Here is a 16,661-nt window from a genome sequence, read left to right as displayed (position 1 = left end):
TGGCGGAGCCGCGACTGGGAGCTGTTGGGGAGGGGGGTTACCCCTGTAAAGCCTCTTGCGAGACCCCCGCGGGTCGGGCTCAGCCTGGGGCCGTGGGCTCCACTCCCGTGGTAAAGCGTTAGCCAACGTGGCAGTGCACGTCCTGAATCCATGAGGTAAAAGACACTCGGTTAATTGCTGGACAGTCTTTATTATTATTATTTTTCCTTTTTAAATGTTGGGCTCCCCAACGCCACATCATTTGAACAGTCTTGGCCCTTGCGTGTAGCCTGTGCGTTCCTGTGTGGGGCTGTCACCTGGAAACAATGCTTTCAACACAGAAAATGTGCTCTAATTCCCCTCTTGTATAAGAAAAGAAGAAAAAAAAAAATAAAGGAAAAAGTTAGACGTCAAGGAAATAAAATGTTGGGTTTTTTCAGAGCTCTCTCTCTCTCTCTCTCTATATATATATATATATAACTGCACATGGACATATATGAAAATGTGTTTAGTTATGAAACACAACACTGAGGGGGCAGTCCCCCTTCCTAGGGAAGGAAGAGATATACACTGACTTTAATATCCTATTAAAATCTTTGGGTGCTGGGGCAATCTGTCATTTTTACAGGGCTTTAAAAGAGTCAATAGAACTATATGTGGGTTTTGACTCAGTACATTGCAAATGTACCTGGTGTGGCCCCACCTCGAATGCTGTTGCTGGGGCAATCTGTCATTTTTACAGGGCTTAAAAGAGTCAAAGAATAGAAGTATCTGTGGGTTTTGACTCTCAGTACATTCCAAATGTGCCTGGTGTGGCCCCACCTCGAATGCTGTGTTCAGTTCTGGAGCCCCCAACATCAGAAGGACATGGACCAGTTGGAACGAGTCCAGAGGAGGCCACGAGGATGATGCGAGGGCTGGAGCAGCTCTGCTGTGAGGACAGACTGAGAGAGTTGGGGCTGTTCAGCCTGGAGAAGAGAAGGCTCCAGGGAGATCTTTTAGTGGCCTCCTAGTATCTGAAGGGGCTCCAGTAAGGGTGGGGATGGAGTTTTTATAAAGGGAGTTAATGACAGAACAAGGGGAAATGGCTTTAAACTGGAAGAGGGGAGGTTTAGATGAGATATTAGGAAGAAATTCTTTGCTGTGAGGGTGGTGAGACAGTGTCCCAGGTTGCCCAGAGAAGCTGTGGCTGCTCCTCCCTGGAAGTGTTCGCGGCCAGGTTGGATGAGGCTTTGAGCAACCTGGTCTAGTGGAAGGTGTCCCTGCTGATGGCAGGGGGGTTGGAACTGGATGAGCTTTAAGGGCCCTTCCAACCCAAACCATTCTATGATTCTATGATTTTAATTTAGTAGTCCAACTTTTGAGGATGGTATGTCTTCAGTTTGGAAGTTTCAGTATAAAGATGTATTGAGTTTCCCTCAGTTCCTGTGTAAGACATCAAGGTGTGCATTGCTAACATTAAAGAAATGTGCTGAATGTGAACTACTGCACAAACTTAGATCTTTGTAAAGTCACGTCCTTGAAGGGTGTTTGTTTCTGTTTAATTCTCAGCATTTTTCTTTTTGCCATGTTAACGTTTCCCTTCACCTCCTTCCATTGCAGGTGGAAAAAAGGACAATCTCTTCATTCATCTAGATATTTTCTTCATGTAAAGGGGCATGTGGTAGTTCTGTTGATCTGAGAACAACAATACAATCGCTTTACTCACTGGTGTGTTGCTGCACATAACAGCTTGCTCTGTGGGCTCTTGCTTTGCTTTGGGTGCAATGCAAGGGGAAAAGAGTAAGTGCACGGTAGCAAGACAGGGCACACTGAGATATATGACAATTCTTTATTTCCTTTGTTTTGCTTCAATACATGAAAGATGAAGGCTGTGTAAACTCTCCCATACCTGGCTGTTATTTTGAGTAGTGGAAAAGCCATGAAGCAAAACCAAGTGTTAGAACATTGAGTGCTTCTGTGGTTTATAATCAATTTTATGGCTGTGATTTGCACAGCATTCAGAACCAGTGTAGTGTTTTGCTCAGAATTTACTGGCTTAATCATTCAGTGAGATCCTTGAATTTTACAGCAGTCAAAAAGTTCCTGGATGCCAGGAGTGAACACTGTATATACCAAAGGTACAATCTGTTTTATAAGTAACTTCTCAAGTAAATAATGTGCCCTCCTTGAGAAAGTCACTTATGTTTTACCTCTGTAGAGCTTCCTTGCTTTGCTAGACCATAGAAGAATATGATTGTCACCCAATCTATATTTTTTCCTCTCAAAAATGATTGCATACCTGTTTTCTACATTGTAAATTGGCCAATAAGGCTTTTCTCCCAGTGCACAGTAAAAACCATAACCTCAGTATGGGATTGGAGAGAGTTATGAGTCTTCATTTGTGACAAAAGTAAGGCTTAGATCGTTCAGAAAGTGGAATCCAAACCAAAAGTAACAAGGCAAAGTGAATTTGGATGATCTTGATCAGGGGTTCACAGAAGATTAGGGAGGCAAAGCAGCCTTGGCAGGCAGCACTAGTACTACAGAATACCAGTGAAAATGTTTGGTAGGTGCACAGCATTTGTTCTGGAAGGAGAAGCAGCAGCTCACATTCTGTGTGCCTACTGAGCAGACTTCCAGAGTGGGGTTAATGATACCATTAAGATTTCAGGAAATAGCAGAAGTATGGTTTTGAATGTAATTGTTTAATTGTCTGCATCAGGGTTCATCTTTAGCCAAGGCATTACACTCCAGTCCTGCAGTTTTAAGAGTTTAACTGCCTGGATTAAGCCTCTCTACTGTAAAAGTCCATGTGGCTACAGTAAACATAATAGTGTGAATGAGATTTCAGGAACAAAACATTAAAGGTTTGTTGAAAACACAATTTGTAAGTTATTTTTTTTAAGTTACTTTCACAGATGCTCTTTAAAGGTTACAGAAGAAAATGATAACTATAGCAACTGCTGAGATTACTGACAGATGGAAATAAGCTCTGTTTCTGATGTTAACCATTACTTGTCTTCAAGTTTCTTATGGTTCCACTTTATTTTGATATAGCATCTTTCCAACTATGTTTGATATTCTGTATTTTACTTCTTCATAGGAGGTGAATATTGAATTCGAAGCACATTCCATATCAGACAATGACTATAATGGGATAAAGAAATTACTACAACAGGTACTTTGATTTTTTTGGTTAGCTTGGTTGGTATTTCCATTAATGAATAAAATCTGAAGAGTTATGCAAAGTCATCAGTTCACATTTTTTGTTGATTCGTAGTTTTACTATGTTTCAGTTCAGGAAGATTAAATAATTACAGCCACAGTGAACATGTGTCTCCTAAACCATGTTTCCAAGAACTTTACCCAGTGAACTGTAGGGCTGTTCTTCCACAGTGTGTATAATCTTTCCATCTTCATTGTGTTAGTTGCTGCCAGAAAAACTCATTCAATGTTAATCAGCTCCTGGAAGGTTTTTCTTTGTAAATTACAACCTTTAGAAACAGACAAACAAGAAATATGTCTTGAAAGTGGCAGCTTCCAGTCTTCTGTCTGTTTCTCTTGTACAACTTTTGCTCAGCAATCATTCAAATCATACCAAACTTTAAAGGATACCAGATTTGCAAAATGCTGGCTTGTGGAGGGTTGAGGATCAAGCGCTTCAAGAAACTGATTTTCAGTCTTTCAATATTATATTGAAGGAAGTCAAATAAGCAAACTCATTAAATGGAAATTAAAAATGGAATTTAAAAAAAATTCCTGACTTTATTTTTCACTAAGTCAGCTATGATATATCATCAGGACTAAAACTTCTTATTACTTATCTCTTATTTTCCAGTTGTTTCTAAAAGCTCCTGTTAACACTGCTGAATTAACTGATATATTAATACAGCAGAATCATATTGGAAGTATTATCAAGGTAAGACAGAATTTACCTTTCTAAATTAAGTACAATACTTTTTTATGTTGAAATAACAGACTTTCTTTGTAGTTTGTATGCTTTCTTGCTTTTTTGCTTTGAGAATAATTGTTCTATGGGAGCTCAAATTTTCCATGCCTACTTTCAGCCAAACAAATTGTTGATTTGTTGTTTTGTTGAGTTTCTTTTTACATATGGAAGGCTTTTCACTTTTCTGTCTGATTTTAAATGTAGTAGAATAATAATGTTGAAAATGCTGTGGAGAAGTTTGTTATCATCTCCATAAGAAGTAGGACTTGGTGATCTCCCTGCATTCTCAGGATGTGCAGAGATACAAACCAGAACTATCCTGCGTGCAGTTTCATTTTGTGCAGAGTTCTTTGGACATAGGAAAGGATCCCAAAATAAATCCTGAACAGGTTCTGCTGTGGCAGTGGAGCACTCTGCAGAGTCTTCTGAGTTACTTCTGGTTAAGGAAGCTGTTGAGTACTGTGTCGTGCTCAAGATGTGATGGCCACGTTACTTTCAAACCCAAATAAGCTGCCCACACAGGGCACAGTTGTGCTGTTGTACCATGTTTCATGGCGTCATTGCTTTACATTCCCTTTTTGTCCTGTGCCAACAGTTTTTTCTGCCCAAGTTTAATATGATCCAACTGCGTGACCCCCATTTCTTTCCTCAGGTTGAGTTTTGTTGAGCTTTTTGTTTCACGCTCTAGTAAAGTTCTGTTGCTCTATGCTTTTTAAGACTTTGCAAGTTTATTTCCCTGAAACTGAAGAAAATTGGTTTTGCTTAAGATATTACCATCCCTTTTACCGAGATGATGCTTATTATATATAAGCTATCAAATTTTAGTGCCTTTCAAAAGATCCTGTAGCAGATACATGACCTGGCTCTCTATATAGCTGGCTCTGAGTACACAGAGACATTCAATGATGCGACACTTTCATAACCGTAACCAGAATTAGTAGGTTTTGTGTTTACACAGTTTACCTGGATGGTTGTCATCTGCTGAGCATCTTCTGGAAAGAAAAACATTTCTTGCTGCAGGGAGCACAAATGGAATGTCAGTATGAGTTATTGCTTTTCCTCTCTTTAAATAGCAAGCAGAAGTCCAAGAAGACAGTAGTGACGATGATGAAGATGATGACGAAGTCTTTGGTTTTATAAGCTGCTTAAACTTAATGGAAAGGAAGGTTGGTATTCCTCATTAATGTCTAGACAGTAATAAGTCAGACTACATCCTGCTTTTCTGCCTTGTATTAAAAGCCTAAACAGCTGGATCAGAGTTTTTAATTCCACCATGGAGGACTATGGTCTTAAAAGTTGCACATCACTTAGCTTTCCTCTGGATCTAGTCCTGTGTAACTTGCTGGAGGTCAATTGTAAAGAGTGGAAGAGAGAGTTAAAACTGGGTCTGGTAACTAGTTCCAGGCTAACTGAGCTGTCAGCCTCTTGTATTTCTTGACTTTCATCTTTCAGCTTATTGAGTGTTGCTCTTGAGTCTCCTGGTGTTGCTGTTCCTACCTGTGTTCCTATCAGTTAAGAACTTTTGTTCACCTTCAGCTTCAGGGTTGGTAAATAATTTCAGAGAAATTATACAGTGCTTTAGAGGCTGCTTAAGGAAATTGCCCATATGCCTGTAGAATATTCCCCTAAAGTTCACATTCAAGGTTTTCTTGTGTAAATAATTGTTCTATAATGTAAAGAAAAGATACCTTTTGATTCTAGGGTACACAGTGTGCGGAACAAATCAAAGAGCTGATTCTGAGTCAGTGTGAGAAGAGCTGTGAACAGCATGTAGTTGGACAACTGGAGAAGCTCCTAAATGACAGTACTAAGCCTGTGGGTCTTCTGCTAAGTGAAAGATTCATTAACGTCCCACCACAGATTGCTCTGCCCATGCACCAGCAGCTTCAGTAAGTTTGTTTGGGCTTTTTTTGAGGTAATGTTGAATAGTACTTATTTTTTCATAAATCTTATGTATATGGAACTATGTTAAGACAGGTGATAACTATAGATATGAGTAAGATGTGAACAGAAAAGAATATTTTCATCTCATATAAGGTCTTTAGTTATTTAGGTTTTTTTAATATCTTTAGACTTATCAAACCCTTTATACTTTGAGAGGAAATAATTTAAGAATACGTGCTGTTCTACTGCTGAAATAGCTGTGTGTATATTGTAGTTCATCTTTGTATTGCAGATTATTTTCATATTGACCTAGGAAAATTTGAAAATGAGAACTTTTTGTAATATGCTGATAATGAGCAACATGGATGTTTGTGCTCATGTGTTAAATGTCTAGCTCTGGAATGGAAGATTTGGGCTGAGGGACAGGTTTAAAAGGTGGATGAGTTCTAGCCCATGAAAACAGTTTGCAGTGTTTTGATTAGTTTCAAGTAAATGAGTGAAGCAGGTTAGGTGCTGGTTGATCTCTACCAATTCATAGATTTATGTGATAGGCTGGGTGACAGTAAGTAAATAAATCCTCTGAGATGCAACATTATATTGTTTTAGTGCCATGTTGAGAACCAGGAAATAAGGAACTCCAGTAATTAAATTAAGATTTTTTTTTTTTTTAAACAAAAATGTTTTGGGTTTTTTTCTTCTTTTCTCTAGTGCAAGGTGAGATTAGAAGTCAGATTAAGTTGACTGCTGTCATGGCTCATTTAAACAACAAAATAGACCTTTAAGGAATTCCTACTTTGAAAGAAATTAGTAATTCCTTTAAGAAATTAGTAATTCCTTTAAGGAATTACTACTATGAAAGAAAATGTGGTTTTAAAAACCTTGGTCGGGAAGGTTTTTAAAGAATGAAATGAGGTGCTTGAGGCCTGGCTTCGAGGTTTATCACTAGTACAGCACTTGTCACAACTAAAATTCAGGTTTCATCCTCTTTGTCTTAAAGGGTTTGGAGTGTTGCAGTGACAACATATTTAACGCAAGGGTGGGCAAGAGTATCTTCTGACTCTTCAGTTCTAGTTCCTCATGCAAGTGATAGTGTGATGAATTTTCAGGAGAGTTGCACTTAGAATCATTTCACAGACTCTCTACCATGAACAATATTCTGGGGGGAAAAAAGGGTTATATTGTAAGGTGTGGAAAGATATCCATAATTTTATTGTTTTAAAGTGCACATGGTATTTTTAAGTACTAGGAATGTGTGTGCAAAATTTATGTGCTGCAGCACTCATGAAAGAGTAGACTGCAATGTGAACATCTTTTCTATATTAATACATTATAGGGTTTGCTTATACACTTGTTGAGGGTTGAAATTGTGTGTGTAAACTTGTATTTTCAAATATTGTGTGTAAACATTTATTTATCTTTAGGAAAGAGTTGGCTGAGGCACAGAGAACAAACAAACCTTGTGGAAAGTGCCACTACTATCTTCTTATCAGCAAGACCTTTACAGAAGCCACAAAGAGCAATTCAAAGAGGAGGGATGGGAGAAATCAGCAAAAGGAGGAATTAATGTTTGCAAATGCAGAGGAAGAATTCTTTTATGAGGTAAATACGTGGTTCTTTTAATATACAATGTTTATTTTTTTAATATATCAGCAAAAAGGTGTTTCACCTTAAATTCAAGGGGGGCTTTTAAAAAGATATGGTCATATAGCTTTTAAATTAAATCCAGCTTTTTTTAGAGTAGTGTTAAGAAATGAGCAAGCAAGCTATTTTTGTGTATTGAACACAACACCTTTTGTATTTAGAGCATCATGGAGAGGTGTGCCATCCGTAAATCCAAATTATTGAATTAATCCTCGGTATTGGCATGAATTTACTAATAAGGTATTTGTATCAGGTCACAATTCACCTGACTATAAGATGGTATGGTGTAGCCTGCCTGTCACAGCACTACTACCTTATAAAGTCTCCAGTGCTAGGAGGATAATGGAAAAATTCAAGGAATACCTGAAATAAACAGAGATTTTAGGGAAAAGATCACATGTTGCTTTGTCTTGAGGCCAGTGTCTTGGCCTCAGAGAATTAACAGATCTCATCTCTTTACTCATATAGCAATGCTGAAGAGATGGAGTTGAATGTAATAATTCTCAGACTTGTTGAAATACTGTGAATGAAATGCCCACATTTTTAGGATGAACAGATGGTAATAAATCTGGGTATTGAATTTAGCAGCATAGAATCATAGAATCTCCTGGTTGGAAAAGACCTCTGAGATCAAGTCCAACCATACCTGTCCACTACTAAGTCATATCTCCAAGCACCCCATCTAGCATGTCCCAGGCCTTCTGAGTTGACAGAAGTTTGAAATTCCTTTTGTTTGGGGAACAGTGCAGTTGACTTCTTTAATCTAAATAATAAAAAATGCAAAAAACCTGTTAAATTGGTGTGTCAGCTGAGCAGAGAAGACTGCCCGTGGGTGTGTGAATTGCAGGGAGTGCAGGTTAGCTGGAATATTGTCAGTGAGATTCAAACCAATATGATTTACATCACAAGTGACATTCAAGAGTGGCAGCTCAAACAAGAGGTAGTAGCTTGCAAAGGTGCTCTAACAATCACGTGTCACAACTTTAAGCACTTAGAATAATGAAGATTCAGAAAAAATGCAGAGGAATCTCTGTTAGAATCTTAATCAGCATCTTGATATTAAGGCATGTTGTTACTTAAATATACAAATCTCTTTTCTTTGCCCCTACACAGTTAGTCCTGTGTCAGAAAAAACAGCTGCTGAGGCTTTATTTAGATTTTGTAATGCAATTAAATGCATTTCTCTGGGATCTTAACAGATGCAAAGCTCTGCATTGGTGTCATTGTTGTATTATGTGGAAAGCTGATTTGTCTCTTTCCTTTTGGATAGCTGTTATTTTCAAAAACTGCTCAGAATAAAAAAACTTTTGAAGATCCAAACAAGTAGCTATCACTTCTCTATTCTGTCTCTATTCTACTTGGGACAAGTATGTTAATAAAAAGTGCTAAAATACTGAGATGAAAATATTACTTGATATTTCCTAAGGTGACCTGTCTACACAGTTCTGCTGGTCCCAAGCCAGATCAAGAGAGGGAAAGATGCAGGAAATTAAATTAAAAATGTACTTTGAAATGCAAAGTATTTTTCATTGTTCTTTATTTTTTTTCCAAAGCTTTAAAAATATTATTCTACAGTATTATTGCTTTGTCAAGAGCCCATTAGTTTTCATTTCTGGCAGTGCCTACAGGATAAAGTACTTGCACATGCATCATATGGTTAATGGCAAAGGTTCCTGTGTGTAATCATTCATTACCCTCTCTGTTGGAGGCTATGATATGGCTGTAATTTTATTTCTTGGGAAGAAGAAAAATGTAAGTGGGTGAATTCTTTGTTAGCTGTAGGGAATGCTGTTGTAACCTCTCTGCAGTAACAAGTTTGGGATTTTCTTTTTGTGTTCCTGTCACAGCAGCTTTACCAACTGAATTGGAACTCTTATGTGAACATGTTATTGAAAAGCTGAAGGACAGAAGCCTGTGATGCCCTTATGTCCACGGGTGTTATGTTCTAGGAGGCCTGTTTTGTATTTATCTCTGTTTTGTTATTTTGAGTGCTATTTTAAAGACTAATTGTGTGCTTTTTATCTAAATTGCAATAATTTTCAACTCAAGTGGATTGACTCAAACTGAACATGGCTTTTCTTTTTAACGGCCTTTCTAGTGTTTTGAACAAATTCATTTGAAACATTATGGAGGGTATTAGATTAAGTGGGTCTCCATACTTAATGTATACGTGTTAAATTAGCATTGGAGTGTATATCCTCCCTGATCACACATAATGTTAATTAGATTGACATAAAATAGTATTAAATGCAGTGAGGCAGACACTTAAAACCAAATAAACCAGAGAGATGCCTTTTTGCACTTGGCAGTTCCCTGTGCTTTATTCTGTTCCTTAAAATGTTATTGAGGGAGCAGAAGAAAAGTTCTGTTATAACCAAACTTGGAATTGATTAAATGTTTAGGGCCTCCATGGCTCAGATTGTTTGTTCTTGAGCAAAGCCACTCAATTAATTTGATAGTTCTTCCAAAATTAAATTTATAAGCTTGAAATACTGTTAGTAAATAGCAAACCCAAAAGGAGACTGGATCTTAACTTTCCCTGCAAAGGGAAGTAGTTAGGTAAGTTTTTTTTCTACTTAGGAATCCAATTCATACTTCTTTATCTGACTTGTGTGAGGACTAGAAACATTTGTTAGGTAAGTTTTTCTTATCCATCAAGCATTTTGTCCAAGAAAGCTAATAAAAAGGCACTGTACTATCTGTGTGCAGTATGTATCACTGAAAAGAAATAATACACATTATGGACACCTACCTATTTGAAGAAGCAACCTTTATAAATCTGTCTTTCAGTGACTCCAGCAATCTAGAGACTTTCCAAGAGCTTTTTGAAATTCTCCTCAGGATTCTTATTAGTGCCCATCCCCTTCATACATAATTTCTCTTGGCAGTGTGAAAGAGGGGATTAATGTACCACGTATTCTTACTGAAATGTTAATTGTTAGGACCCTGAGCAGTTTTAGAGCACACCACAAAAAGGCCTGTTCATTGCTCCAGGCCTTCCACACGTTGCACACACCAAGCTGTCATCTTCAGTGCAGACTCCATTCTACCTGTGCTTTCTCACAGTTCCTTTTATCTGGGATTTTGCTGATCTACTAATTCTTAAAATTACACAGCTAATGGTTACTCTTGTTCCAGGGCTGAAGGTCTGTTAAGAGCATGATATTCCTGTTATTGGTCAAAGATCACAGTAGCTTCTAAGGGTTGGCATTTCTTAATGTGATAATATGGAGTGAGATGCTGGCTTAAAACCATTTAAAAAGAGAGACAGTCAAGGGCATTGATTTCCCCCACCCCCACCCTGGTTATGTCTTTTTTCTGATACCACACTAGAATGATACTAATAATTTTAGAATTTTATATGAATTTTAGAGATTATAAATTAAAGTAGTTAATAGTGGATTCTCTTGTAGATTTTTCTTGGTGGGCCTTTTGAGATGGAAGAAAATAACTCCTTAATAAGCGTGTGCATAATAAGGATGTAATTTTTACTTTGTTTAGGTGATGTATTGTCTTTATATTAATTAAAAATTTTAATCCTAATGCATTTATTTCTGTTGTTTAGAAAGCCCTTCTGAAGTTCAGCTACTCTGTGCAAGAGGAAAGTGACACCTGTTTGAGTGGCAGATGGTCCTTTGATGACGTACCCATGAAACCTTTGCGGACTGTTATGATAGTTCCAGCTGATGGAATTAATGTAATTATGGAGAAGCTCAAAGACTATCTCTCACTCTGAACTTCCCTGTAAACACCGTTCAGCCATGCAAAACTCTGACTTAATGACATTTTTAGAAGACTGCTATGGAGTGAGTGGTTTTGTACTGCTCAGATGCTTGCTCTGTACACTTAGAAGACAAGTAGGTGGCACAACTAAAAATATCCATCAAATTGATATTTTTAAATACTGTATCTTATTATACTTTGATATCAACATTAAACAGTCAATAAAAACCCAGTGTTACAAGGAAATTTGAAGATCTGCTCAGTATGTTTTTAACCGAACCTGAATCATACATTTTTGTGACAAAACCATCCATGCAACTCCTTTTCTTAAGAAAAGTGCTTTTTGCCATGTTTCTTCTGTTAAATATGTTTATGTCAAAAGTTTGAAATAATTACCTGGGTTAAGATGGGGATGTGTATTGCATATACTGTTTTTATTTATATTTGTCCAATATATGACAGTTCAGTCTAAAATCATTGAATAATACATCTTTGTTCAGTGGAAGTTTGGGGAAATTTTTCATTTTCTTTGCTGTCATTGTTAGTTTTCTGTTCCTCCTTCATGGTTGAAACAGGTGACAAATGATTGATCACTTCCTGCAGAATATCCTTACTTTCACTAGGAGGAAGATTGCTAAAATAATACTGAGGTACCAACTCCACGAATCTGGTGAGGAAATAAGAAAAAACATTATTTTTTTTTTTTTAACTGAATTTTGAAGTATTTCAATTGCTATTTCCAGGCTTGTACAAAAGACACCTGCAACGTGCTGATGCATACAGCTAGAAAGTTGGAATTTCAACTCCAAGCCAAAACTCTCTGCAAGACGTAGTAGCAGTTTGTGCTTTCAGTAGACTTGCACTTAATATCCTCAGTCTACACTTCAGGTGATTGTCGTTCAGTTCTCAATGCTGCAGATGGCATTAAATAGTATTTTTTCTAGATTTGAACATATTTTTGGTTCAATAAAAGTATGAAGGCTTTCTTCTGAGCATTGAAAATAGAAAAGTTAGCACAGTGAAATGTATTTTCTTGGTGTAGAGTTTTGTAGAAAGAAAACTGTAATTTATCTTGAATTCATAAACAGTTGATACGAGATGATTTAGCTGTCTGGGTACATAAAACATGTCAAGAAAAAGATTTGCTGGAAAATAGATTTTCAAGGAACAAAGAAATTTCCAGCTACATTAATTTATGAGTACACTGATGTGTTAACTCTTCCTTAATTTTTTTTTCTGTGTATTTTACCTTTCAAGAAACCTTTGCTACTTGTAAGGTGTTTTTTTAGGGGATGAACTGGCAGGCATTGAGAGTTAACTTCAGCACCTGAACAGATCAGCACACGTTAGGAAATAGAAAAGGCTGACTTAAATGGTATTTTGTTTTACGTTAAAAGAATAGTAGGGGTGTGAGATCACAGTTCTTTCAGTTTTTAATAGTTCTGAGCTCTAATGCAGTGAGTGTTCTGAGTGAAAATGAAGACATCAAGCAACGCTACACAGAGTGACAGAACAATACTGAAAACAAAGAAATAAAATTAATTCCACATATATTCCCTAGTGTATATAAAAAGTGTGAAAAACAACAATTCCTTCACCCTTTCAGTGATACCAGCTCCTCTTGCTTGACTAGGTATGAAAATTGGCCTTTTATGGCTGTTTTACTGGTGGGGGTTTGGTTGTTTCTTTTCCTTTGTTTTGTTTTTTTTCGGGGGATGTGGTTTTGGTTGGTTTGGTTTTGTTTGTAAACCTACATCTGTACCTAGAGTGAATCAGTTATGCTTGAAATGATTTCTCAACAGAACCAGTAGATAAAGGAAAAAGAGGAGATGACTGGAGTTGACTTCTCCAAGTGTTGACTTAAGTTACACTTTTGTGGTAGAGGTGTGAGTGAAGAAACAGTTTCATTGTTGGTAACTTACAGATCAGGTGATATCTCAGAGACCACTCTGATGGAATTGTCTTCTGATATACTGAATTCATGGAATAAAACCCATTCAGGAATCTTTCTGGTGTTACAATATGATGACAAAGGATGAAGCTGGGCCACTTGTTTGTGTGTTAACATTAAGTAGTTACCTGAGCCATCTACATCACGAGCAATCTAAAAAATAATGTCAAAGAGTTATCCATTACTTAATTGAATGTTCAAGATGCATAGTTCAGTGTTTGCCTATTATACCTATTATATTAAAAGCAGGAATTAAACTTGTATTCAGATACTTTCAACTGGAGACCCTAAACCTCTTCCCAAATTTCTGCAGGAAAGCTAGGGACTGGATTGAGTTAAAATGTTGATCTGTGTATTTGAAAGGAAACTGCCTGCAGCAAATGAGGGCAAGCTTATATAGTAAATATCTGAACTTAGCTTTGAAGGGTCTGTGTGAAAATATGTATTCTTAAAGAATTACAAGACTTTAAAATACAATGTGTGGCTGGGCACTTGAAGTAATACAATATGGGGGGGTCATTCTTGTGTTTAGGTGGAGCATAAGGATGTGAAGGAAAGCATGTCTTCAAGTGGGAATAAATTAATCTTTCTTGTTTATGTTTACAGTTGCAGTTACAGTACCTCATTAGGTTGAGGTGAAAAAAGCTGTATATTATGTATACATAAACATATTCAACAAGTCAATTCTCTATTTCCCGGGTATTTTCACAAAAACATCTTCAAAAAGGAAGTTAAAGAGGTTTTTTTTGAGGTAAAATGGTTCTTTGAGTGAAAGGCATATTGATAGTTTTCCTCTTGCAGTGAAGCCTGTGGACTTCATGCTGTGATAGCTGAACCCCAGAGGGAAGATCAGAATTGGCAGAAGTGTTTGTCTCATACACTGTGGAAAAAATGGCTTTTGTCTTCTCTGATGATCAAGATTTTATTTTGCCCTGTCTGATGATCAAGATTTTCCTACCTAACTTAAGTTCTCTGGAAACATTCTATACAAGTTAACAGTACAGTAAGATGAAAGCACAATATTTTTCCTTACGTGCATAAAGTAACCAGATAAGAGAGATTTCTTAATGCTCAGTATATTTTCTTTGGATCCAAAGTCCGGTTCTGAAATGGGAAGTTCAATACGCTTCATAATTTCTACTAGTTCGGCTCGGATAATTTCTGCCATCCTCAGTGCAGAACAGCTTAGAAAATAATCACGACACCATTTCTCATTAGTGTAGTCTGTGGAGGAAAAAGACAGTATTTTGGCTTAAAGCAAAGTCTTACTGATAGGTCCTGTCCACAGATACTGCTCTGCAAAATGGTCTTTGACTAGTGCAATAAATTAAAAATATTTTGGAGTAGCTCTGCCAGAGCTGTCCAAAATCCTGATAACAAGAAACATATGGACAGCTTTACACTCATTAGTCTTGCTTGTAAAGTGAGTGGGCAATACTTGATATCCTGACTTAATTTTGATGGAATTTTAGCTATATTTTTCTGAAAAAAAAAAATTAAAATCCCATATTTGGCCTGTAAAAAGTAGTAGCTTGAAATAGAATGAGTAGCAACTCTATTTTCAGGCTTTCTGGATTCAGGCCAGGCTATGGAACTGAAATCACATCTGTAGTGCTGGTGATGATCCTTCGTGCTGGTAAAGGACAGGTTCTCTTGGACCTCTCTTCAGCATTCAGCTGAATCTGAAACAACCCTACTCTCCTATCCTACATTTTTTATGCAAATCCATTATTCCAACATCTAAGTACTGAACTCAGGCTAAATGAACCTGAGCAAGATGTTTGAGCGCAGGAGAATGCTGCCAAGAGCTTCTGTCTGCTGGCAGTGCAGTCCCCTGGCTTTTATTTAGTTTCCTGTCAACGTCAACTTTACTACTTTCAATTTTTAAACTTAAATTTCCTTTTTAGTTGACAACTATCAGAAAAACACCAGAATTGTTAGGCTGGTGGGGGAATCAAGTCCCTCCTCAACTGCTTATGTAATTTGTCATCATAAACATGGATTATGTGCTCTTACAGGAGAAATTTGAGAAGAAACTTCTTTACAGTGAGGGTGACAGAGCCCTGGGACAGGCTGCCCAGGGAGGGTGTGGAGTCTCCTTCTCTGGAGACATTCAAAACCCACCTGGGCGCCTTTCTATGTGATCTCATTTAGGTTCCTGCTCTGTCAGGGGGATTGGACTGGATGATCTTTCGAGGTCCCTTCCAATCCCTGACATTCTGTGATTCTGTGAAACCATCTTTCTGTTTTTGTACAGCATCACTTCAAATGACAATTTTAGTGGTGCTTACGTATCCCTGTTGGATGAGGTACAAAGTCCTAGGTCACTTCCAGTTAGTTAATAAACTAAAACTAATGTTTGTTTGTAACAGCTACTATCTCAGATTTCTCTCTGCAAATTAGCAATTCTAGAAAGAACCGTTCAAAAAAGGTTTATATAACTAAATACCAACCATGTTCAGTTTGGTTTTGTTTTTCCCCCAAAATGATGACAATGTGCTTCATTTGGTCTGTGTTTGGGTACACTTACATTGACTTGCAGACTTTGCACTGGCTTCCTTGAAGGCGTTGAAGATATTGATAAGAGTAAAGTGATCTCCTGCAGGGTGTGAGAATTTTCGCCAGCAGGTAAGAGCAATCTCTTCTGTTCCAGGAGGTGCGTGTAAGAAGCAGTTAGGAGCTTGGAAAAAAAATCAAGCCAGTGGTTATTGACAAGTAGGTGCATGCACAAATAGTAACTCCACTGATATTTTGGGTTGTTTTTTTTCCTTTTAGTTCCATTTAGGCTTCTGCTGATGAAGAACTGAATCTACTGCATTCACTAAAGTTTTATTTATACAGATTTTCTTCCAATCTCTTGTTTATTTAATTTGTGCTGTAAATGCAAAAGAAGGTGAGCAGCTTTCTGCTAGACTGATGCCAAAAATGCTTCATAGTGGCATGATCTAATTTATCCAGAATCCAAACATACAGTTTCTTTAATATAGAAAGAAACTAAATCTATGGATGGCAATGCTCATGACAGGGAGGTTGGAAGTGGATGAGCTTTAAGGTCCCTTCCAACCCAAACCATTCTGTGATTCTATGGCTCTATGCCTTCATATACTAGTGTATGTTGGAATTTGTGCCTTCCAGTGCATTTTCCTTCTGTTGTGGTTCTGTACTACATAATTGTGGCTTTAGCAATGGTTCAGCTTTTTAAAAACTGAAGTGCACCTATGCTCAGTTGTTTACATTTGTTGTATATACTCATAGGTTGAGGCCAACTATTAAAAATCAAGTCAGCCTGAGCATAAAGCCAAGTTATTCTATAAAGAAAAGAACTAATGCAGCTTGGTTCTTTTTTGGACCACAAAGATGATGAGGGGCTGGAGCATCTGCCTGACGAGGAGAGGCTGAGAGAGCTGGGACTGTTCAGCCTGGAGAAGAGCAGCCTGAGAGGGGATCTGATCAATGTCTATAAAGATCTGAAATGTGGGGGCCAAATGGATGGGGCCGGGCTCTTCTCGGTGGTGCCCAGTGACAGGACAAGGGGCAATGGGCACAAACTGG

General features: G+C 37.6%; 2 protein-coding genes across 2 annotated transcripts in view; one reads left to right on the top strand and one right to left on the bottom strand.

The window, feature by feature from the left end:
- Positions 1 to 3,064: 3,064 nt before the first annotated feature.
- Positions 3,065 to 11,171, top strand: BCCIP (BRCA2 and CDKN1A interacting protein; the record flags this gene model as incomplete). Its single annotated transcript, XM_010173882.1, has 6 exons — positions 3,065 to 3,139; positions 3,800 to 3,880; positions 4,984 to 5,076; positions 5,612 to 5,799; positions 7,216 to 7,393; positions 11,001 to 11,171. Coding segments are annotated over 6 exons (786 nt in total), but the record flags the coding sequence as incomplete, so codon positions are not given.
- Positions 11,172 to 11,632: 461 nt separating this feature from the next.
- Positions 11,633 to 16,661, bottom strand: part of DHX32 (DEAH-box helicase 32 (putative)) — a 28,256-nt gene continuing 23,227 nt past the window's right edge. Inside the window, exons 8-11 of the mRNA XM_010173881.1 lie at positions 15,640 to 15,789; positions 14,143 to 14,333; positions 13,081 to 13,262; positions 11,633 to 11,825 (exon numbers count right to left, since the gene is read on the bottom strand). Coding sequence (XP_010172183.1) covers positions 11,633 to 11,825; positions 13,081 to 13,262; positions 14,143 to 14,333; positions 15,640 to 15,789 — 716 coding nt within the window. The remainder of the gene's footprint in view (positions 11,826 to 13,080; positions 13,263 to 14,142; positions 14,334 to 15,639; positions 15,790 to 16,661) is intronic.

The sequence above is a fragment of the Antrostomus carolinensis genome, unplaced genomic scaffold, assembly GCF_000700745.2.
Source record: "Antrostomus carolinensis isolate BGI_N321 unplaced genomic scaffold, ASM70074v2 scaffold2398, whole genome shotgun sequence".
NCBI classification, from domain to species: domain Eukaryota; kingdom Metazoa; phylum Chordata; class Aves; order Caprimulgiformes; family Caprimulgidae; genus Antrostomus; species Antrostomus carolinensis.
The sequence above is the reverse complement of the archived record's forward strand: the minus strand, read 5'-3'. Positions and strand labels throughout refer to the sequence as shown.